Genomic DNA, 16,899 nt, shown 5'->3' with positions numbered 1-16,899 from the left:
AGTGCTCTATTGTTAGATTGTTTTTATTTGTTTCACAATGTATTGGTTTTTTTTATTCATTATATGAGCCAGCACCACTAGGAGTGGTGGTATGTAAATATAAAGATAAATAAGTAACCACATATTACCACAAAACTCGATTCATTTTCATAACTCTTGGAAGAATTTGTGATGTATTTTATTGTTAAGCCATTAGGTGATCTTACCTCTGTGTTTTCTTGGCAAGCTGTCCCACAGATATAAGCAAGTCCATATGGTTGATCTATACAGTGAGCTCCATGACTGCAGCTTATGTTGTGAAATAAACAGGCATCGATGTCAGCTTCACATTGTTGACCTTCATATCCTATGCCAAAGAAAAGTTCTTTTAAAAAGTAAATCTTAAGCAAGAGGAACGATGAGTGGAAGTTCACAACATCAAGAGATGTTTAATGTTTAATAATAGTTGCAAAGCCATTCAATAATTTTTGTTTCTTACAAACATCAATTAGATCAAGGTGAACTTCAAAGGAAACTGGAGCATTATTTAAGCAGTCAATCAGAAATTATTCAATGTACACCCTAAATTTATGCAATTGATTCAAAAGGAAACACCTCTGCTTTTAGTGGGACTTACTCTGATCCAAGTAGGCAAGTATAAGATTAGAACTTTACATTGATTTATTTTTTATTTTTCTTAATTTGTTCAACTGAACACATTGATGGAACGTTCCATACCCCCCAAAAATGATATATGGGCTTCAAAGTCCATACTCAAAGTAAATCAAGTCATGGTATAGTTGCTCAGAGTCTGACGTGTAAGGAAAAGTAAAGACAGTTGTAGAATGAGGAGGCAGTCCAAGTTTTAATGTCCTTGTCTTTGAATTTCATATGCAGTATTCTAGCTTGAGTTCTTGAGTTCTGTAATTGAAATGCTCTTATTTTTCAACATCAGCTTTTATTAAAGAGCATGAACATCCTCAAGGAGGTCATTTTTTGTGGAAAAAAATCATTTCTCCACTCAGATCATATCATAGAGAATGAATAGCACTGATTATATAGAAGCTAACATCCCTAATAAACCAGGAAGACTTACCCATAGGACAGTTGCATTTAAAATGGCCTTTATAGTCATAGCATGATCCCCCATGTTTGCATGGATGAGAGTCACATTCATTGATTTCAGTCTCGCAGTACACTCCTGTATAATGTTTAAAGAAATAATTTCGCTGTTAGTTTTTAGTGTTTATTGTGTAACATACCAGAATAAAATACTAGAATGAGAATGTATATTACTCAGCATACCCCCTGATCAGCTCCTGACTTCTCACAAATGGAATGTAGGTTGTTCAATTCAAGCAGTCATCAACAAACAGGTCACGGACCAAAGGCCAGTTCACTGATAAAGAGTAGCCTGGACTCATCTGGGGACACCATTGACGAAGCCAGGTAAAGGTAAAGGTAAAGGTATCCCCCTGTGCAAGCACCGAGTCACGTCTGACCCTTGGGGTGATGCCCTCTAGCGTTTTCATGGCAGACTCAATACGGTGTGGTTTGCCAGTGCCTTCCCCAGTCATTACCGTTTACCCCCCAGCAAGCTGGGTACTCATTTTACTGACCTCGGAAGGATGGAAGGCTGAGTCAACCTTGAGCCGGCTGCTGGGATTGAACTCCCAGCCTCATGGGCAGAGCTTTCCCTGATGAAGCCAGGGAACCGGCAAAGATGTGCCGGGGGAGTGTGGTGTGCATCAGGACACTCGGGAAGGGGGCAGAATGTTTGACAGTTTTTTAAGCGGACGCATGCTCAGACTCTTTCGCCAGGCAATGCCAGAGGTAAGCCCCTTGGATGATGGCTGAGGACGAGTTGGCAGATTGGTGTAGAGTCAGCTTGGTGTAGTGGTTAGGAGTGTGGACTTCTGATCTGGTGAGCTGGGTTTGATTCTGAGCTCTCCCACATGCAACCAGCTGGGTGACCTTGGACTCACCACAGCACTGATAAGAGCACCTTAGATTCAGCGACCACTGCTGAGACAGCTGCATTGGTTGCCAGTCTGCTTCTGGATCAAGTTCAAGGTATTGGTTTTGACCTTTAAGGCTATATGAGGCTTATATATGAGGCCTGACCTACCTGCAGGATCACTTATTTCCTTATGTCACTTGATGGGTATGAATCTGCTGATGATCCTGGGGCCCTGGGAGGTATTATAATGTGTTTGCTTGTTTGCTGCTGCGGGGCAAGAGCACTAGCAAAAGTCGCTGGCCCCAAGGCTGTCAGCACTTCCCGGCAGCCTCTGGCGTTGTGTTGGTGTGGTGGCAGCGTGACAGTGAGGAGGGGCGAGCCATTCGCACAGCCGTCTCCTTTTAAAGAGCACGTGCCATGGGGCTTGCCTCTTTCCTTCCCCGGAGCCGGAGTGGTGAGATACGCACCCTTACTTAACTTGTTTGATAGTTGCATGTATTTCTGTTTTTTGGTTGGGCTTATAATGTGTTTGTCAATTGTAATGGTATGAGCAGGAGTTGGGTAACGGTTGTTTGATTTTGGTAAGCCAAGGAAATGTTATATACCAATGTTGAGTGTTATTGCATGGTTAAATGTTATTTGTCACAGTCTGTGGTTTGTGGCTCATGGGAGTATCATTTAAGGGGTGGCCAAGTTGGTGTGTTGGCCTCCCGTAGGGGCTCTGGAGATGCATGACTCATGGTGAGTTTGCATCTCCGGTTGGCGACCCACGGAGGCAAATGGCCATTGGGTTGCATTGGGAAGCCACCTTGGAATTGTCAAAGGCCACCGGTGGGCCTACTGACTGGGTGCCTTGCGCATTCAGCTGAGCACAAGGGGGTATGATCCATCCCATGTTGGGTGCCACACTCACATGTTCAATAAGGCTGTGGCCAATTAGTTGCCAAGGTGGTTGTGCCTGCGTCTTATTGAGGTGTGAATAATAGGCCCCAGCTGTAATATCTGGGCTCTCTCAGCCTCACCCACCTCAAAGGGTGTCTGTTATGGAGAGAGAGGGAAGGCAACTGTCAGCTGCTTTGAGCCTCCTTCGGGTAGAGAAAAGAAGCATATAAGAATCAACTCTTCTTCTTGTAATGCTTGCAGTAGTTGAGATTAGTTTGGGTTGAGTTTAATCAAGTTCAGTTTGTCACAGCTCATGGGTTGGTAGGGGATAGAACCTGTTTACAGTCTGTCCAGCATGGATGACTCCCCAAAATAAGGGGACTCCTTAAAGAGGTGGCGATATCCGAGCAGGTGCTGACCTCTGTAGGAAGGCTAGGGGGCTCGCAGGGCTGGGTGGCTTGAGATGGAACCAGAGGTGATTTGCAACCCCTCTGGCATCCTAGGTGGACATTTCCCTGGTTAGCCGCTACAGCAGCATGGGGAACCCATGTTCCCATGGTTCCAACTGGGAACAGGTCTGGAATCTAGGGGATAATAGTAGCTGGATGGGTATAGAGTGGCGCTTAACTCCCTGCCAGGCCAACATACTCCATGTTCTGGTTAACAAATAGCTGAAGCCTGTTTGTGCCAACAACGGTTGTCCCCCATGAATTTGGCCTTAAAGTCAGCTTATACTGGTTTCCTGGTGGCATAGCTGGTTTTTGACCACAGTGTTCTATGTTGTTTAAGATTGTTTTGGGGGGTCCGGATGAATGAGTGCCAGGCTTCACTTGCTGCAATTTGCTGTCTCCCATGCAAGTCAATAAGCACTGGCAAACTGGTCATAAACCAAGCTATTGGGCAATGAAGCATCCCTACCCTGCGTTCACTACACATGTTCATGGTGCATGCACAGAGAGCATGAGGGACTGTTAGGATGAGTGGGAGATATGAATGTACTTTCTGTATCCTCATCTAACTCTCTCTTATAATCTGAGCACTTACATTGAGGTGAGAGTGTAGACTAGTTGGGGAAATAAGAATCATGTAGACTGCTAATTCCTTTCAATGGATATTGTACTCATAGTGGATTCAATCCTGCATTTGTTTGTTTTTTTTAATGGAATCTGCTGACAATGTGTTATTTCTCATGGTTAACTATTTAGATACATCTGACAGATCTACAGGATTTCTAAGAAACCAGTTTTCTCTGTTCTTAGACTGGGTATTATTCAGTGTTTCTAAAAATGCCATTTTATTAATGATCAATTCTTTTGTAAAATAGAGGAAACTGTTGAAAAGATGCATACTGAAATTAACCAAAATCTGAATCCTCCTAAAATAGACAAAAGACCACTTTTAGATAGGTGAATAACTTCCACCTACAGGCTACTCTTGCTGAGGAAGAATATTTCTCAATTCTAAGTGGAACCAGTTATCCACATTTCTTTCTTTAAAATATAGAGAATTTCAGGGCCAGTCCCAGGTTTGGGGGGGGGGGGGTCCGGGCTGAGTCCTCATGGACCCATTGTGCCATTTTCCCTTTCTGCCACCCATGTGCCCTCACCTGCCTGTGTTTCCTTCCTCCTTCTATTTGCAAGCTCTCCCACCACCTGCAGTCACAGTTACCCACACTGTCAGCATGCATCTTCCCCAGTGCTGCTAGGAGTGCCACTATCATGGCTACCAGTAATGTTGATGCTTTGCGTACCATGCACATGCCCTTCTTTAGCAGTGCCGGGTAGCATAAATTCCTGGAAACATATGATAAAGCACTCTGGTGAAGGCAGCGGAAGTGTGCGAGCGCAAGCATCAGAGGAGACAAGGGAGTCAAACTTCCTGGGTCCTGCCAGAATCTATAGGCCCAGGAGGGCGCCCCACACTCACCATATGCTGGCCTGCAGAATATAACTAGGAAAATGGGGGGGGGGACTTGCATACTATAGGAAGAACTCATTAACAATTGCTCATAGAATGTAAATGAGGTTAGGAATCATGCAGATTTGTGTGTAGTTAGAGACAGGAATGGGGATTTGTCAAGAATTGTGGCAAAACCTTCACTTAGTAATATGTGTGATTCTTCTAATGAAACTTTATAACTTTTCAGTACTACAATGAAGTCACAATAATTATTTTTATTAGGAACTTAGAAACCTCTAATTTATAGTATTAAGAGCTGATTAAGTGTTCAATGGACATTTGGAGCAACTGACAGTAATACATTTGACTTTTGACATCTAATTATCACTTTGTTCTTCACTGAATAATTGAGGATTGCAACAATAAAAACACTCACATATGTTTTTGTATGCAATTAAAGAAGACAATAATTTATCTTTAATAAGTAAGCAGAGCATAAGGGAGGCAGGTTGTAGTATAAATGAACAGGTATTCTTTTGTATATTGCATTTGGTTATACATAGTTTATCTCATTCAATAAACATTGTTTATTGTGATTTTTAAAACTATATCTGCAAAATATGGAAATTTTATAAAACAAAGCAAGTTGTTTAATTAAGCCTATTGCATTTTAATAATAGTATGAGGCTAAAGCTCATCTCATTAAAATTAAAAAGACTACTGTTCATCCCATCAAAATTCACCCATTGCCAGACAGAATTGGCTGGCTCAACCAATGGATGCAGATTTCTAGCCAGTTGTCATTCCAAATTTTGAATAGATCAGACTGCTAAGTAAGTAAGTAGTAACTCTCCAGTTTAAACATGACCCAGGTACAGTCCTATTTAAACCCAATTATTATTTATTTACCCATTTGTACAATTAAAATATCGATACCTGATTCAGCAACTAAAATATACTTGAGAAGGTTCATGATCAATCAAGAAATGCTATGATACCAATAAAACTGAATATGATATTTAAAGTATCAAAAGTTCTGCATGAAACCTTTCAGACCAGCAAAAAAGAGGATGACAAAAATCCCCAAAGTTCCCCAAAATCCTGCTATACTCTGCTCTGGTTTGAACTCACTTAGAGTACTGTGTTTTTGGACACCACAATTGAAGAAGGGTGTAGACAAACTGGAGCATGTCCAAAGGAAGGCAATGAAAATTATGAGGGATTTGGAGACCAAGACATTTGGGGAAAGGTTGAGGAAGCTTGGACTGTTTAGCCAAGATGACTGAGAGGCAATATGATAGCCATCTTCAACTACTTGAATGGCTGTCACATAGAGGATCGAGCAGATTTGTTTTCTGTTGCCCCAGGGGGTTGTACCAGAACCTAATGGGTTGAAATTAATTCAAAATACAGGCTAAACAAAAGGCTAAACATTCAGAAGCAGTTCCTGACAGTTAACACAGTTCCCCAGTGAACAGGCTTCCTCGTGAGGTGGTAGGTTTGGAAGTTTTTAAGCAGAGATTAGATAGCCACCTCAGAGAAATGCTGATTATGAGAACTTAGGCAGATTGTGAGTGGGTGGGCAGAAAGGATTGTGTCAGTGCTTGACACTTATGGCCCTTTCTTGCATGCCCAGGAATTGGGGGGGGGAGTTTCTTCCCAGACAGACTGGCCAGGGATTATGGGGGGTTTCTTTGGGGGGACATTACCTTAGCATGGAATTTGGTTCACTGTGGGTGGACATGTAGTTGTGAATTTTCCTGCATTATGCAGGAGGTTGTACTAGATGACCCTGGAGATCCCTTCCAGTGCTATGATTCTATGATGCTTATTATACTTCAGATCTTCCAGAATCTCTTTTTGGCTACCATAATTGTGAATGTACAAAGGAAGGAATAAGAAAGCAGGGATAGTCATTTTCTTCAACTTGACATGAAATCAGCAGTATCGTATGGGTGGTATTGTCATCAGCTTCTACATCTGAGATACTGCTTCTATGCAGATGGAGTGGAGACAACCTCCCATATTTTGCTTCATTTTACAATATGTGAAGCCAAAAAAGAAGAAGAAGAAGAAGAAGAAGAAGAAGAAGAAGAAGAAGAAGAAGAAGAAGAAGAAGAAGAAGAAGAAGAAGAAGAAGAAGAAGAAGAAGAAGAAGAACTAATAATATCTGCCTTTTATCGCTTTAAGCCCTTGGATAATTATTATGCAGAGGGGTGCCTGCTAAAATTTCTTTTGGATGTCAAGGGCAGTTTCAAATGCAGATGCAAAGTTTTGTTTCTTAGCATCAAGAAAACGGAAAGCTTTATTTAAACAAAATGGGTATTTTCTCTGTTGCTGTATTTTTTATATTCTATCACTGATGTTTCCATTTTTATCTAACATCTGTTAATAATCAAATAACCAAATACACTTTGTTTGCTGGTTTTTGGCTGTATTAACAAAATCCTAATCCTAAAATGATTCTACGTTTAAATAGTGTCAAAAGCCTGTGGAAATTTTCTATGAAATTCATCCTAGAATACAAACCTCATTAGAATAGAATCATAGAATCACTGTGTACGTTTAAAGTAAAAATGGTTTTAGTTTCAACAACTGCTTTTCATTTACTCTGTTCCTGAAGTGCAAAACTATCATTTGTATAACCGAAATAATTCAATGTCTACTTGAGATACTTAGCTCCAACAATTAACTTTTCCACGGAGAGGAGAAGATCATGCCTATTCATTACGCCCCTATTGAGAGATTCAGAATGGGATCTGCTTTCTTAAAATTTAAATCTATGCTACAAACTGAATTAACCAGTTAGACAATGTGAAGGGAAGCCCAGTGATGTTCCAGATGGCAGTAATGCAAGAATTCATTGGCCCTAACCAAATGCCAGTTTCAGCTCCAACTAAGTCAGCTCCAAGAGAGCCTGCAGCTCTTCCAGGAGTTCATTCCACAAGGTGGGGACCAGGACCAAAAAGGCCCTGGTTGAGGCCAGGGATCACCAGCCTGCTGGAATTGGTGGAACACAACACTCTTGGGGGAGTATAGTCAAGTTGTCCCTTACCTATGCTGGACCACGTTGTATACAGCCTTGAAGGTTAATACCAGTACCTTAAATTAGAGATCCCCAACCTGTGGGCCGCGGACCACATGTGGTCCTTCGACTAATTGGAGGTGGGCCCCGAAGGATGGCTTCTTCCCCCCCCCCCGACCCTTTACAACACACTTCAGGTGTCATTGTCTTCCATCACTCCCAGATGGGACTATCTCGTTGCGGAGAAACAAGCTCAGGGTTCCCATTGATTTGTCATTGTCATGAGTTAAAATTTCCATGAAAATAAAATGTTCCTTATGTTCATTGTTGTAGTGTGTCTGTATCTTATTTTGAAGGGACGTTTAAACATTACCATAGCGATCAGAGAGCATTAGGGCAGTGGTTGAGAGTAGAGGAGTAAACTACCCCCCCCCCCACACACACAAACACCGGGCCTTAGTGTCCGGGCGAGGATGGAGAGTTAGGGACCAACGGATACGAACGCGGGGAGGGAGGCTGTAGAGAGGCGCCCGGACTTCAAACCTGGAATGAGGACGCTAAGCGCAAGGGACTTATAGCAGCCAAACCGGTCCTCGCGTTGAGTGCCCGGCCAGCCTGGGAAGGGGGCGGAGGAAAAGGGAGTTGTGATCAGTGGCACCTCCCTACTCGCTCACCCCGAGGAAGGGCCTGCCCGAGAAGTCGCCGGCGCTGGAACCTAGAAAGAAACGCTTACCTGAAAGTCGAAAGTAACTTCCGGACGCCGACGAGCGACTAGGACGGAAGGGCGGCGGCGGCAAGACGGGTTATGTAGGGGGGCGGGGTCCAAGGCGGGAAATATAAGGTGGGGAATACACCGGGGTGGTGGTTGGTGTGGATGAGAGAAAAGGTCGTTGCGAGTGTACGGGGAGGAGAGAATAAAAGACGGTGTTTGGAAAATCCAGCAGACTTTGTGATTCTTGGGCGGAAGAAGAGGGGACGCCACGGCTGAGAAGGGTGAACCTCGCGGAGGGGCTGGGAAAAGCCCCACACTTAGTAAAAGGCGTTGAGTGGTCCCCGGTGATAAAAAGGTTGGGGACCACTGCCTTAAACCATATCCAGAATTCAACTGGGAGTCAGTGCAGTTGTCTCAAGGCTATGCCCCCAAAATAATCACACTCCTTCAGACAGCATATGATGGTTCAACAAGCAAAGGTGACTAAAGGTCAAATTCAAAGGGCAAATTCAAAATGAGCTATCAGAAGAGTTCACCATCCAGACTGGAGTGCACCAAGGAGATGTGGCCTCTCCCCTAATTTTTAACATCGTAGTTGATGCCATTATGAGAAAAGCATTCAAAAATAGATATGGAGTTCAGTATGGTCAAAACAATTTACTGACAGATCTAATGATTGCAGATGATAGTACCTTATTTGCCAATACAGATGCAGAAGCTACTAACACTCACTATGATATTGCCTGCATTGCCCAATCTTATGGCTTAAAAATAATTGTGGACAAAACCAGTCATAACCACAGATGGATCACCAACAAATGTATACCTCAATGGAGCCCAAATAGAACAAGTCAAAGAATTTAAATACTTAGGCTCATTGGTGCAAGAAAAGAAAGTGTCATCTACCACTGAAGCCAACAGGATTGGCTAACCAACATCAGCATTGTCTACACTCCAATGGTGCCTCTGGAAGAAGACAAACATCTCCCTCAAGACAAAGTTCTTCACTTCTGGACACCAATCCTGCCAATCTTCGTATATGGATCAGAAACATGGACTTTCTTAAAATTTAACATAAACAAACTCAAGACCTTTTAAACATGATGCCTTAGGCAGATTCTGGGTGTCTATGTGATCATAATCGAAACGAGACAATTCGGACAAAATGTGACAACCACCCACAAATTATAGAACAAATCCAAAAGTGAAGACTGCACTGGTTTGGCCACGTCTGCACAATGAACATGTAGACAACTTCATAAACTCCTCTGGTGAGAAAGACCAACTGAACGGAAAATCCAACAACTGGCGCCAAAGAAAACATGATGGAGGAAGACCTTAGAAACCAGTGATTGACTATCCATATGGCCAAAACTACTGCCAACAATCACCAAAAGTGGAAATGTATTATAAACAAGGCAAAAAAAATCCAGCCACACCTACAGTGGTGTATTGGTTGAGAGGACAAGCTGCTTCACCAATAGCAAGCTAAGGATAAAAAGAAGAAATAAATAAAAGCCTCAAGGCTGGCCGAATATGAACCATCCATGGTGTTCTTGCAAGGACTCTGGAAACTGCATTCTCGACCAGTTGCAATTTCTGGATCAAAGTCAGGTCCATGTAGAATGAGTTACAGAAGTCTAGCCTGGAGGTGACCATCACATGGATCACTGTGGTCAGGTTTTCTGGGCTCAGGTAGAGTGCTAGTAGCTTTACGTGGTGAAGATGAAAATATGCAGCTTAGCTGCTTTTATGACCTGAGCCTCTATTGAAAGGGAGGCATCAAATCAATCAAATCAATCAAATACCTTTATTGGCATAATCATAATAAAACATTTATACAAAAGACAAGGTGGTTAAGATCCCAGGTCACTTGGAGAAAATCCCATGAAGGATTTTGCCTTTGGTTATTTGAGGGTTATGATCCGCTAAGAGAAAGTGCACTATTGTTGCAGGACTGTGAGTCTTGCTCGCCCCCACAACAGGAAATATGTACCATTCTCTGAGATGGTTATGTTGCTCACAAAAGAGGAGAACGTGTTCCACTGACTCGGGTTTCTTGGCAGGACATGGGCAGAGTCTGTCGGTATATTGGATTTTAGCGTCCCGACCTTTAGTCACTGCTGTTGGTAGGAGGTTCAGCCTTGCTAGCATAAAAAATCGCTTCAAGGAAGGTGATTTTAAAGATGTAAAGTACTCTGGGAGCCTTCTTGCTGGGAGATAGATTTCAAAAAAGATTGGATAGGGAGGCATCAAAGATAATGCCCAAATACCTAGCAGACTATACAGCCATCACACTTCCTCACCCAGCCGTTTTCTACCCAGCCATAGGACCTCTGTCTTGGAGGGGTTGAGTTTCAGGCCAGTACATTTAAATAAAGCATTATGGTATGGATCCAGTGCTTCATCGGCACAAGGAACAAAATCTTTGATACAATCCCCTGTTCCTAGCAATTCCTTCCAATCCTAGGAATCCTGACTCTTGGAGTCACAGATTGTTTGATCCAGTCTTATGCATAGTGAAAGTGGGATTGTTAACTAGCGGCAGGAATAATCACAGACTGTAACACCAACTGATGCCAAACCCACCAGACCCAATGAGCCCACAGATACACACTCTAATAAATCACGTGCTGGTCAGCCAATCAATGGTGACATGCCCTTTAAGAGTCAATGACAGCTGGCTCTTTGACACTCAGTTGAATGACAATCCACCCTCTGTTGGCTTATCCCTCAGTATGGTAAAGGAGACCAACTGGGAGAAAACTGCTACAGGGTTGATATTGGTATTGCATTGTTATGGCCACACCCTCACAGGGCTTCTGGGTAGAGCAAGGGTACTAGGAAATCCTTGGGCATGGTTGTTAAATCTGTGGGTTCAAAAGAAGCTAGGACCACAGAGAGTTCAATCAGCTATTTATTAGAATCTCTGCATGGTGTTAAAAGAGGCAAAAACTGAACTGAGAAACCCCTGAAATACTCCAACATATATACAATCACAAATAATGGATCTTCCTGCCAGTGCATGCTATTGGTCAGTTTCAGTTTAAACTGACTGGGTCCTGAAAACAGGATCTAGCAGCACTTTGGTCAATTACATTGCCTGCTTCCATCCTGTCTCAAGCTTGGTCCTCGGCAGAATCCTAACAGAACCACAAATACAACAACTGTTAAGGCCTTTAAAAAATTTGAGGAAGGAGAATGCACCACTGATTTCTCTCAATGCAGAAGGGGATAGAGGTAGCCAAGAATAAAGTGTTGCTTAACACCCCCATCCATCTGCGACTAAAGGAAAACACTTCATATACATTGGACATGACATGCAATGGCCATAACCTGGAACCTGACTAGGATAAGAAGAAGAAGAAGAAGAGTTGGTTCTTATATGCCGCTTTTCCCTACCCGAAGGAGGCTCAAAGCGGCTTACAGTCACCTTCCCATTCCTCTCCCCACAACAGTCACCCTGTGAGGTGGGTGAGGCTGAGAGAGCGCTGATATCACTGCCCGGTCAGAACAGTTTTATCAGTGCTGTGGCGAGCCCAAGGTCACCCAGCTGGTTGCATGTGGGGGAGTGCAGAATCGAACCCGGCATGCCAGATTAGAAGTCCGCACTCCTAACCACTACACCAAACTCTCAGTGCTTCTGGAAATTGGTCCAGAAGCATAATTAACATTAACCTCCAGGTGCCAGATAAGGCACAAAATGCTGTTTTTTCCTTTCTGTTTCATTTTTCTTCTATCTTCCTCCATTTCTTCTTTAAGTAATGAAAAAGGGAAAAATCAAGAGATTATCCTGAGACAGGATGGCTTTTTTTCCCCTCAATGAAATCTGATTTGCTAAGTTGTTTGCTTCATATGGCAAAAAAAGTTTGGAAATTAAAGCATTCTAGATTGTAGCCCAAACACTTTCAACATTCTGATTTATAGAATACCCACAACAACATGGGTTATAAAAGTTTAACATCTAATTGCTCTTAATGGCAGAGGGTTTATAAATTATAAACAAAACAGCTGCACCAAACTTTAGGCAACACTTAAATGGGAACTGACATAGAACAAATATAAAATACAACAGGGTGTTTCCTTTTCCAGAATTCAGAAAAGACTGCATTTATAAAAAGTGAGTTTTAGGAAGCACATATTTTTGATAGGCATCTGTCTGTTGGTCTGTCTGTCTGTCTATGGTATCTTACCTTTCTGTTCTATTAGAGTCCTCATGACAGTGAACAACAAAGACACTAAATTCAACTTTAAAGAGTATGTATGCATAACATGTGTATTAATAATGCATAGTATTCTTGCCAAGCCTAATTATGACAACTAGTCTAATCTGAACCCCTCCCAATATAATGAGCAATGTCAATCCGGGGAACAATTCCTCCTTAGGGAGCACAAGAGCTCACTGCTCATCCCCATCAGCCAACCTGCTAATCCTGCATTATTTGAAATGGATCAGTGGGTGGGACAGCTCATGGCAAATGCCTGTCCCAGAGAAGTGGAGCTGGCAAAAATATCTCCTCCAAGCTTCTGGCCCAATAGGAGACTTGTTCTGCATCTGAAAATGAGATGGGCCCATTCTTCCAATTGGAAAGTAGGAAAATAATGTATTAATTTTTAATTCTCTCCTACCGTTTGCTGGACTTTGCTTAGCAATTTTATTTTCTACAGTCAAAGCAGATGCTATTTTATGCATGACATTTTATGACACTGTGAGTAGAAGGAGGGGAGAAAAGCTACATCAGCTTTTTCCAAGTACTATATAGTTGACCAGTTGTCCTTGAAGAAGCTTCCTTTAATTAATGACTATCTTTCCTTGCATATAGAGTGGTCATATTGGCAGGAATTGATTGGGCGTATTAGACACTTCATTTAGGTAGAAAAATATTTAATTAAAATAATCTTATTGCTGGTAAAATTAACTGCACCATGTAGAAATCCATCAATCTGAATTTCAAGTTCGGGCTCAGTGGTGTTTTTGTTCAGAAAAAAGAACTACAACTTTGTAATGTCAAAGAAATTCAATAAAGCAACTCCTCCTCCTTAAAAAAAAGAAAGAAAAAAATGAAAGCCCTTTGAATGTCTGGCTCGTTTCCTAAAATTAACTCTACAACAAACTACAAAAGTAGAATTTGGGTACTCTGATACCATGACAGAATTAATTTATGTCAGTGCTATATTATGTCAATAACACTTATCAAAGAAAGAGAATGGAAAGACGATTTATTATTTGTACATTGGTCATGTAAAATGTTTGGTTTGTGGAATTATGATGTCCTATGTAGCCTTATATCATCTGTATAAGCATCTTTGCAATGACCTGGATGGCCCAGGTTAACTCCATTTCATCAGACCTGGAAGCTAAGCAGTCTAAGCATTGATTAGTATTTGGATGGGAAACCACAAAGGAACTCTCAGGGTTCTATGCAGAGGCAGGCAACGCCAAGCTACCTCTGTTCATCTTTTACCTTGCCTACAGAGTTGCCGTAAGTTGGCTGCAACTTCACAGCACTTTCCACCACATGAACATCCTTGCCCTTCAACACCAACATTCTATCCTAGTATAAGCAAACAATGTAGGAACAATAGAATCATTTTGCTCTCAATGATTATGACTTCTTATCCAGTAGAAACTAACAACATCCATTTGCAGTAGGATCAAACATTAGTTGGTGCTGAACAGGAAATGACACTAAGAGTTCCATATTTTTCCTTTGCAATTAATAGCACTAATGGAACATGATTTGGATTAAGACCAGAACATATATCTGGGTACGGCAGCCCAGTCCTGTATTCATGGCAGCTGGCTGGGAGGATAAGCAGATCAAACTGGGGTCCCTTGTGAGCTGGGGATGTGCTGTGGCCTCTGTGCGCATTGTAGAAGACAGAACTGTCTATGCTTGCCCTGACATGACTCTGGAAAGGCCCCAGCACCCCAGACCAATTGGGTCAATGAGCCACAGCAGCAGCAGCAGCAGCAGCACCCCACACGCTTCTTGGAGACAATGACGTCAGGAGAGCCAGCATATGAGATGGTGGGGGAAGGCAGTGTGAAGAGAGCGCAGGCCAAGAGAGTTGGGCCATTAGAGAAGTCTAGAAAGCCCTGTAGGACTCCACTACATTATGGGGAGCATTGGGGGAGTCTGGAAAAGGCCCACCCCAGGAAGCCCTTTATTGGGCAGCTAGTTAGAGAAAGATTGTTGAGGGATGGGAGTGACACCCCCCCACCACATCCTGATGTGTTCCCCACATCCTGAGACCTGCACCAAAGTACAACTGAAAAAAGGGCTCCTGGAGGACCCAGCAACCCAAAACCCATCTCAGGGAGGACAATCTGGGCACACAAACAAGTGTCCTGGATCAAGCCAATGGTCCACTGAGATCAGCATCCTGTTTCAAACAGTGGTCAACCTATGGCATTGAAAGTCAACATTTAGTGTTGTTTCTTAAGCACTGGCTTTCAGAGAGTTGTTGCATTGGCAGCTAAACAAGTGGCCATCATTACATCCTGAGGAAAGAAATTATTAATTAGAAGAACTGGTTCTTTATATCCAGCTTTTCACTACCCAAAGGAATCCCAAAAAAGTTTACAAACATCTTTCCTTCCTCTCCCCACCACAGACACCCTGTGAGGTAGGCAGAGCTGAGAGAGCTCTGAGAATACTGCTCTGTGAGAACAGCTCTAAGAAAAATGAGTACCCCAAGGTGGGCATGTGAAGGAGTGGGAGATCAAACCTATTTCTCCAGTGTTTACTGCTGTTTCCTGTGGTCGACCATACCACACTGGACCTCCACTTATTACTCATTGTGAAGATATACATTTCCTTTTGTGTCTATCCTGGACCTACTGCCTGTGAACTTAGGTAAGTTCTGTGAAAGTGATAATAGCTAGAAAAAATTAACATCTGGAAATGAACATTAGTCTTTACAAGGTAGGAAAGCCAAAAGGGTTTATTCTCTTTCTTTGTTTTTTGTTTTAGATGTTGTTATCCATGGTAATCATCAGAACATTTCATGAATCACAAATTGGCATATCAGGTGTTTTATTCCTGCTGGTTCGGGTTTCAATATCAGTGTTAGGATTTTGCTGCTTCCTTGTGCAAATTGAATCCATAAGCCTCTATTGCTGGACAATATTTTTTTTGTCACACTGAGTTTTCTTTCTCCTAACATTAACAAGCTTTCAGTGTTATTTTTGTTTTAAGTACATGCAAAATACACAAATGGGAATTATCAAACAGAAGTTGAAATGAAAAGGTCCTGATTCATGAGAAGATTAATGTTCATGTACAAGTACCTACTAATCTGTCTAGCTACAACTGCTTAAATCTTTTCCACCTGGTATTAAGGAGGCCATTCTACTCCCAAGGTCCTCTGTTGTTTAGGCAGCCCTAAGGGTTTGACTTCACAAAGCTCTTTGTGAACCCACAGAATCCTTTGAGAATCAGCCTCTCCATGGAGTCTTGCTGTGAGCACAGGGGTCCAGTTCAAATTCAGTCTGCATGTTTCCTGCTTACAAAACAAAAGCCTCCGAAGGCAAAGAGCCCTACAGTACTGGTGTGAATCCAAGAAGAGGGACAAACAATAAAAATTTTCCTGCCTAGCACAATGGAAAGGTAAAAAATGATTTTAAAACAACAGGATTGATATAGAACAAGTATTAAATAGCCAGCATCTCCTCATCTTATCTCAGATCAAAGATCATTATTGGAGAAACATCAGAGGGAGCCTGAATATAAACTGATAAAACAACATTACTGAATACATTAAAGTCATGTACCCAATATTCCATGAGCCTCTTGTGGCGCAGAGTGGTAAGACAGCAGACATGCCTTTACCTTTACCTTTACCCAATATTCCAGTATGAGGCTCACGCACCCCTAAAGACGATGAAATAATAATTCTAACACAATCACAATGAAGAACACTAATGTTAAAGTCCATAACCCATATATGATCCTTTTCCATAACCAATTCAACCAGTTCACATAGGATATACATTGCATGAATGAGCCTTAGATACTTGGTCTTTTCCTTAACCTCCTCCATTTGCTACTTGCATGCATATATTTATGGCAAGCCAAAGCCTTGTCTTCCACATGATGGATTAGGCTGTGATCACCACTTGTTGGCACGTGGGTCTAAAACCCACTTTTCTACAGAATCGGGCCTGGTCGGGGGCAATCCCGGGCTTGACCAAACTTAGGCCATCAGTTGCCCCACAGCAAGGGAACATGGAGAAATCCACATCCCCTTTTTTGCCACAAGATCCAATGATTTGTATGCCAGGCCTGGGCCATGTGTAAGGGGGAAAATTCAGGCCATCCTCAGACTGGCATTGCTCCCCCTCCCGTCCCCCCCCCCCAAGCATCAGTTCTATAATCTATCCTAACAGCCTTTAAAAAAAAGAATATGTCCAATCGTATTACAACTTGATTCCAAACT

At 42.3% G+C, this 16,899-nt stretch overlaps 1 protein-coding gene across 1 annotated transcript in view; it reads right to left on the bottom strand.

The window, feature by feature from the left end:
* LOC143825613 (protein eyes shut homolog) overlaps positions 1-16,899 on the bottom strand; it is a 392,680-nt gene that overhangs the window by 169,561 nt on the left and 206,220 nt on the right. The window contains exons 8-9 of the mRNA XM_077313795.1: positions 1,076-1,180; positions 207-346 (exon numbers count right to left, since the gene is read on the bottom strand). Of these exons, the coding sequence (XP_077169910.1) occupies positions 207-346; positions 1,076-1,180 (245 nt within the window). The remainder of the gene's footprint in view (positions 1-206; positions 347-1,075; positions 1,181-16,899) is intronic.

The sequence above is a fragment of the Paroedura picta genome, chromosome 1 (assembly GCF_049243985.1).
Source record: "Paroedura picta isolate Pp20150507F chromosome 1, Ppicta_v3.0, whole genome shotgun sequence".
Classification (NCBI taxonomy): Eukaryota; Metazoa; Chordata; class Lepidosauria; order Squamata; family Gekkonidae; genus Paroedura; species Paroedura picta.
This window is presented reverse-complemented; position numbering and strand designations above follow the sequence as displayed.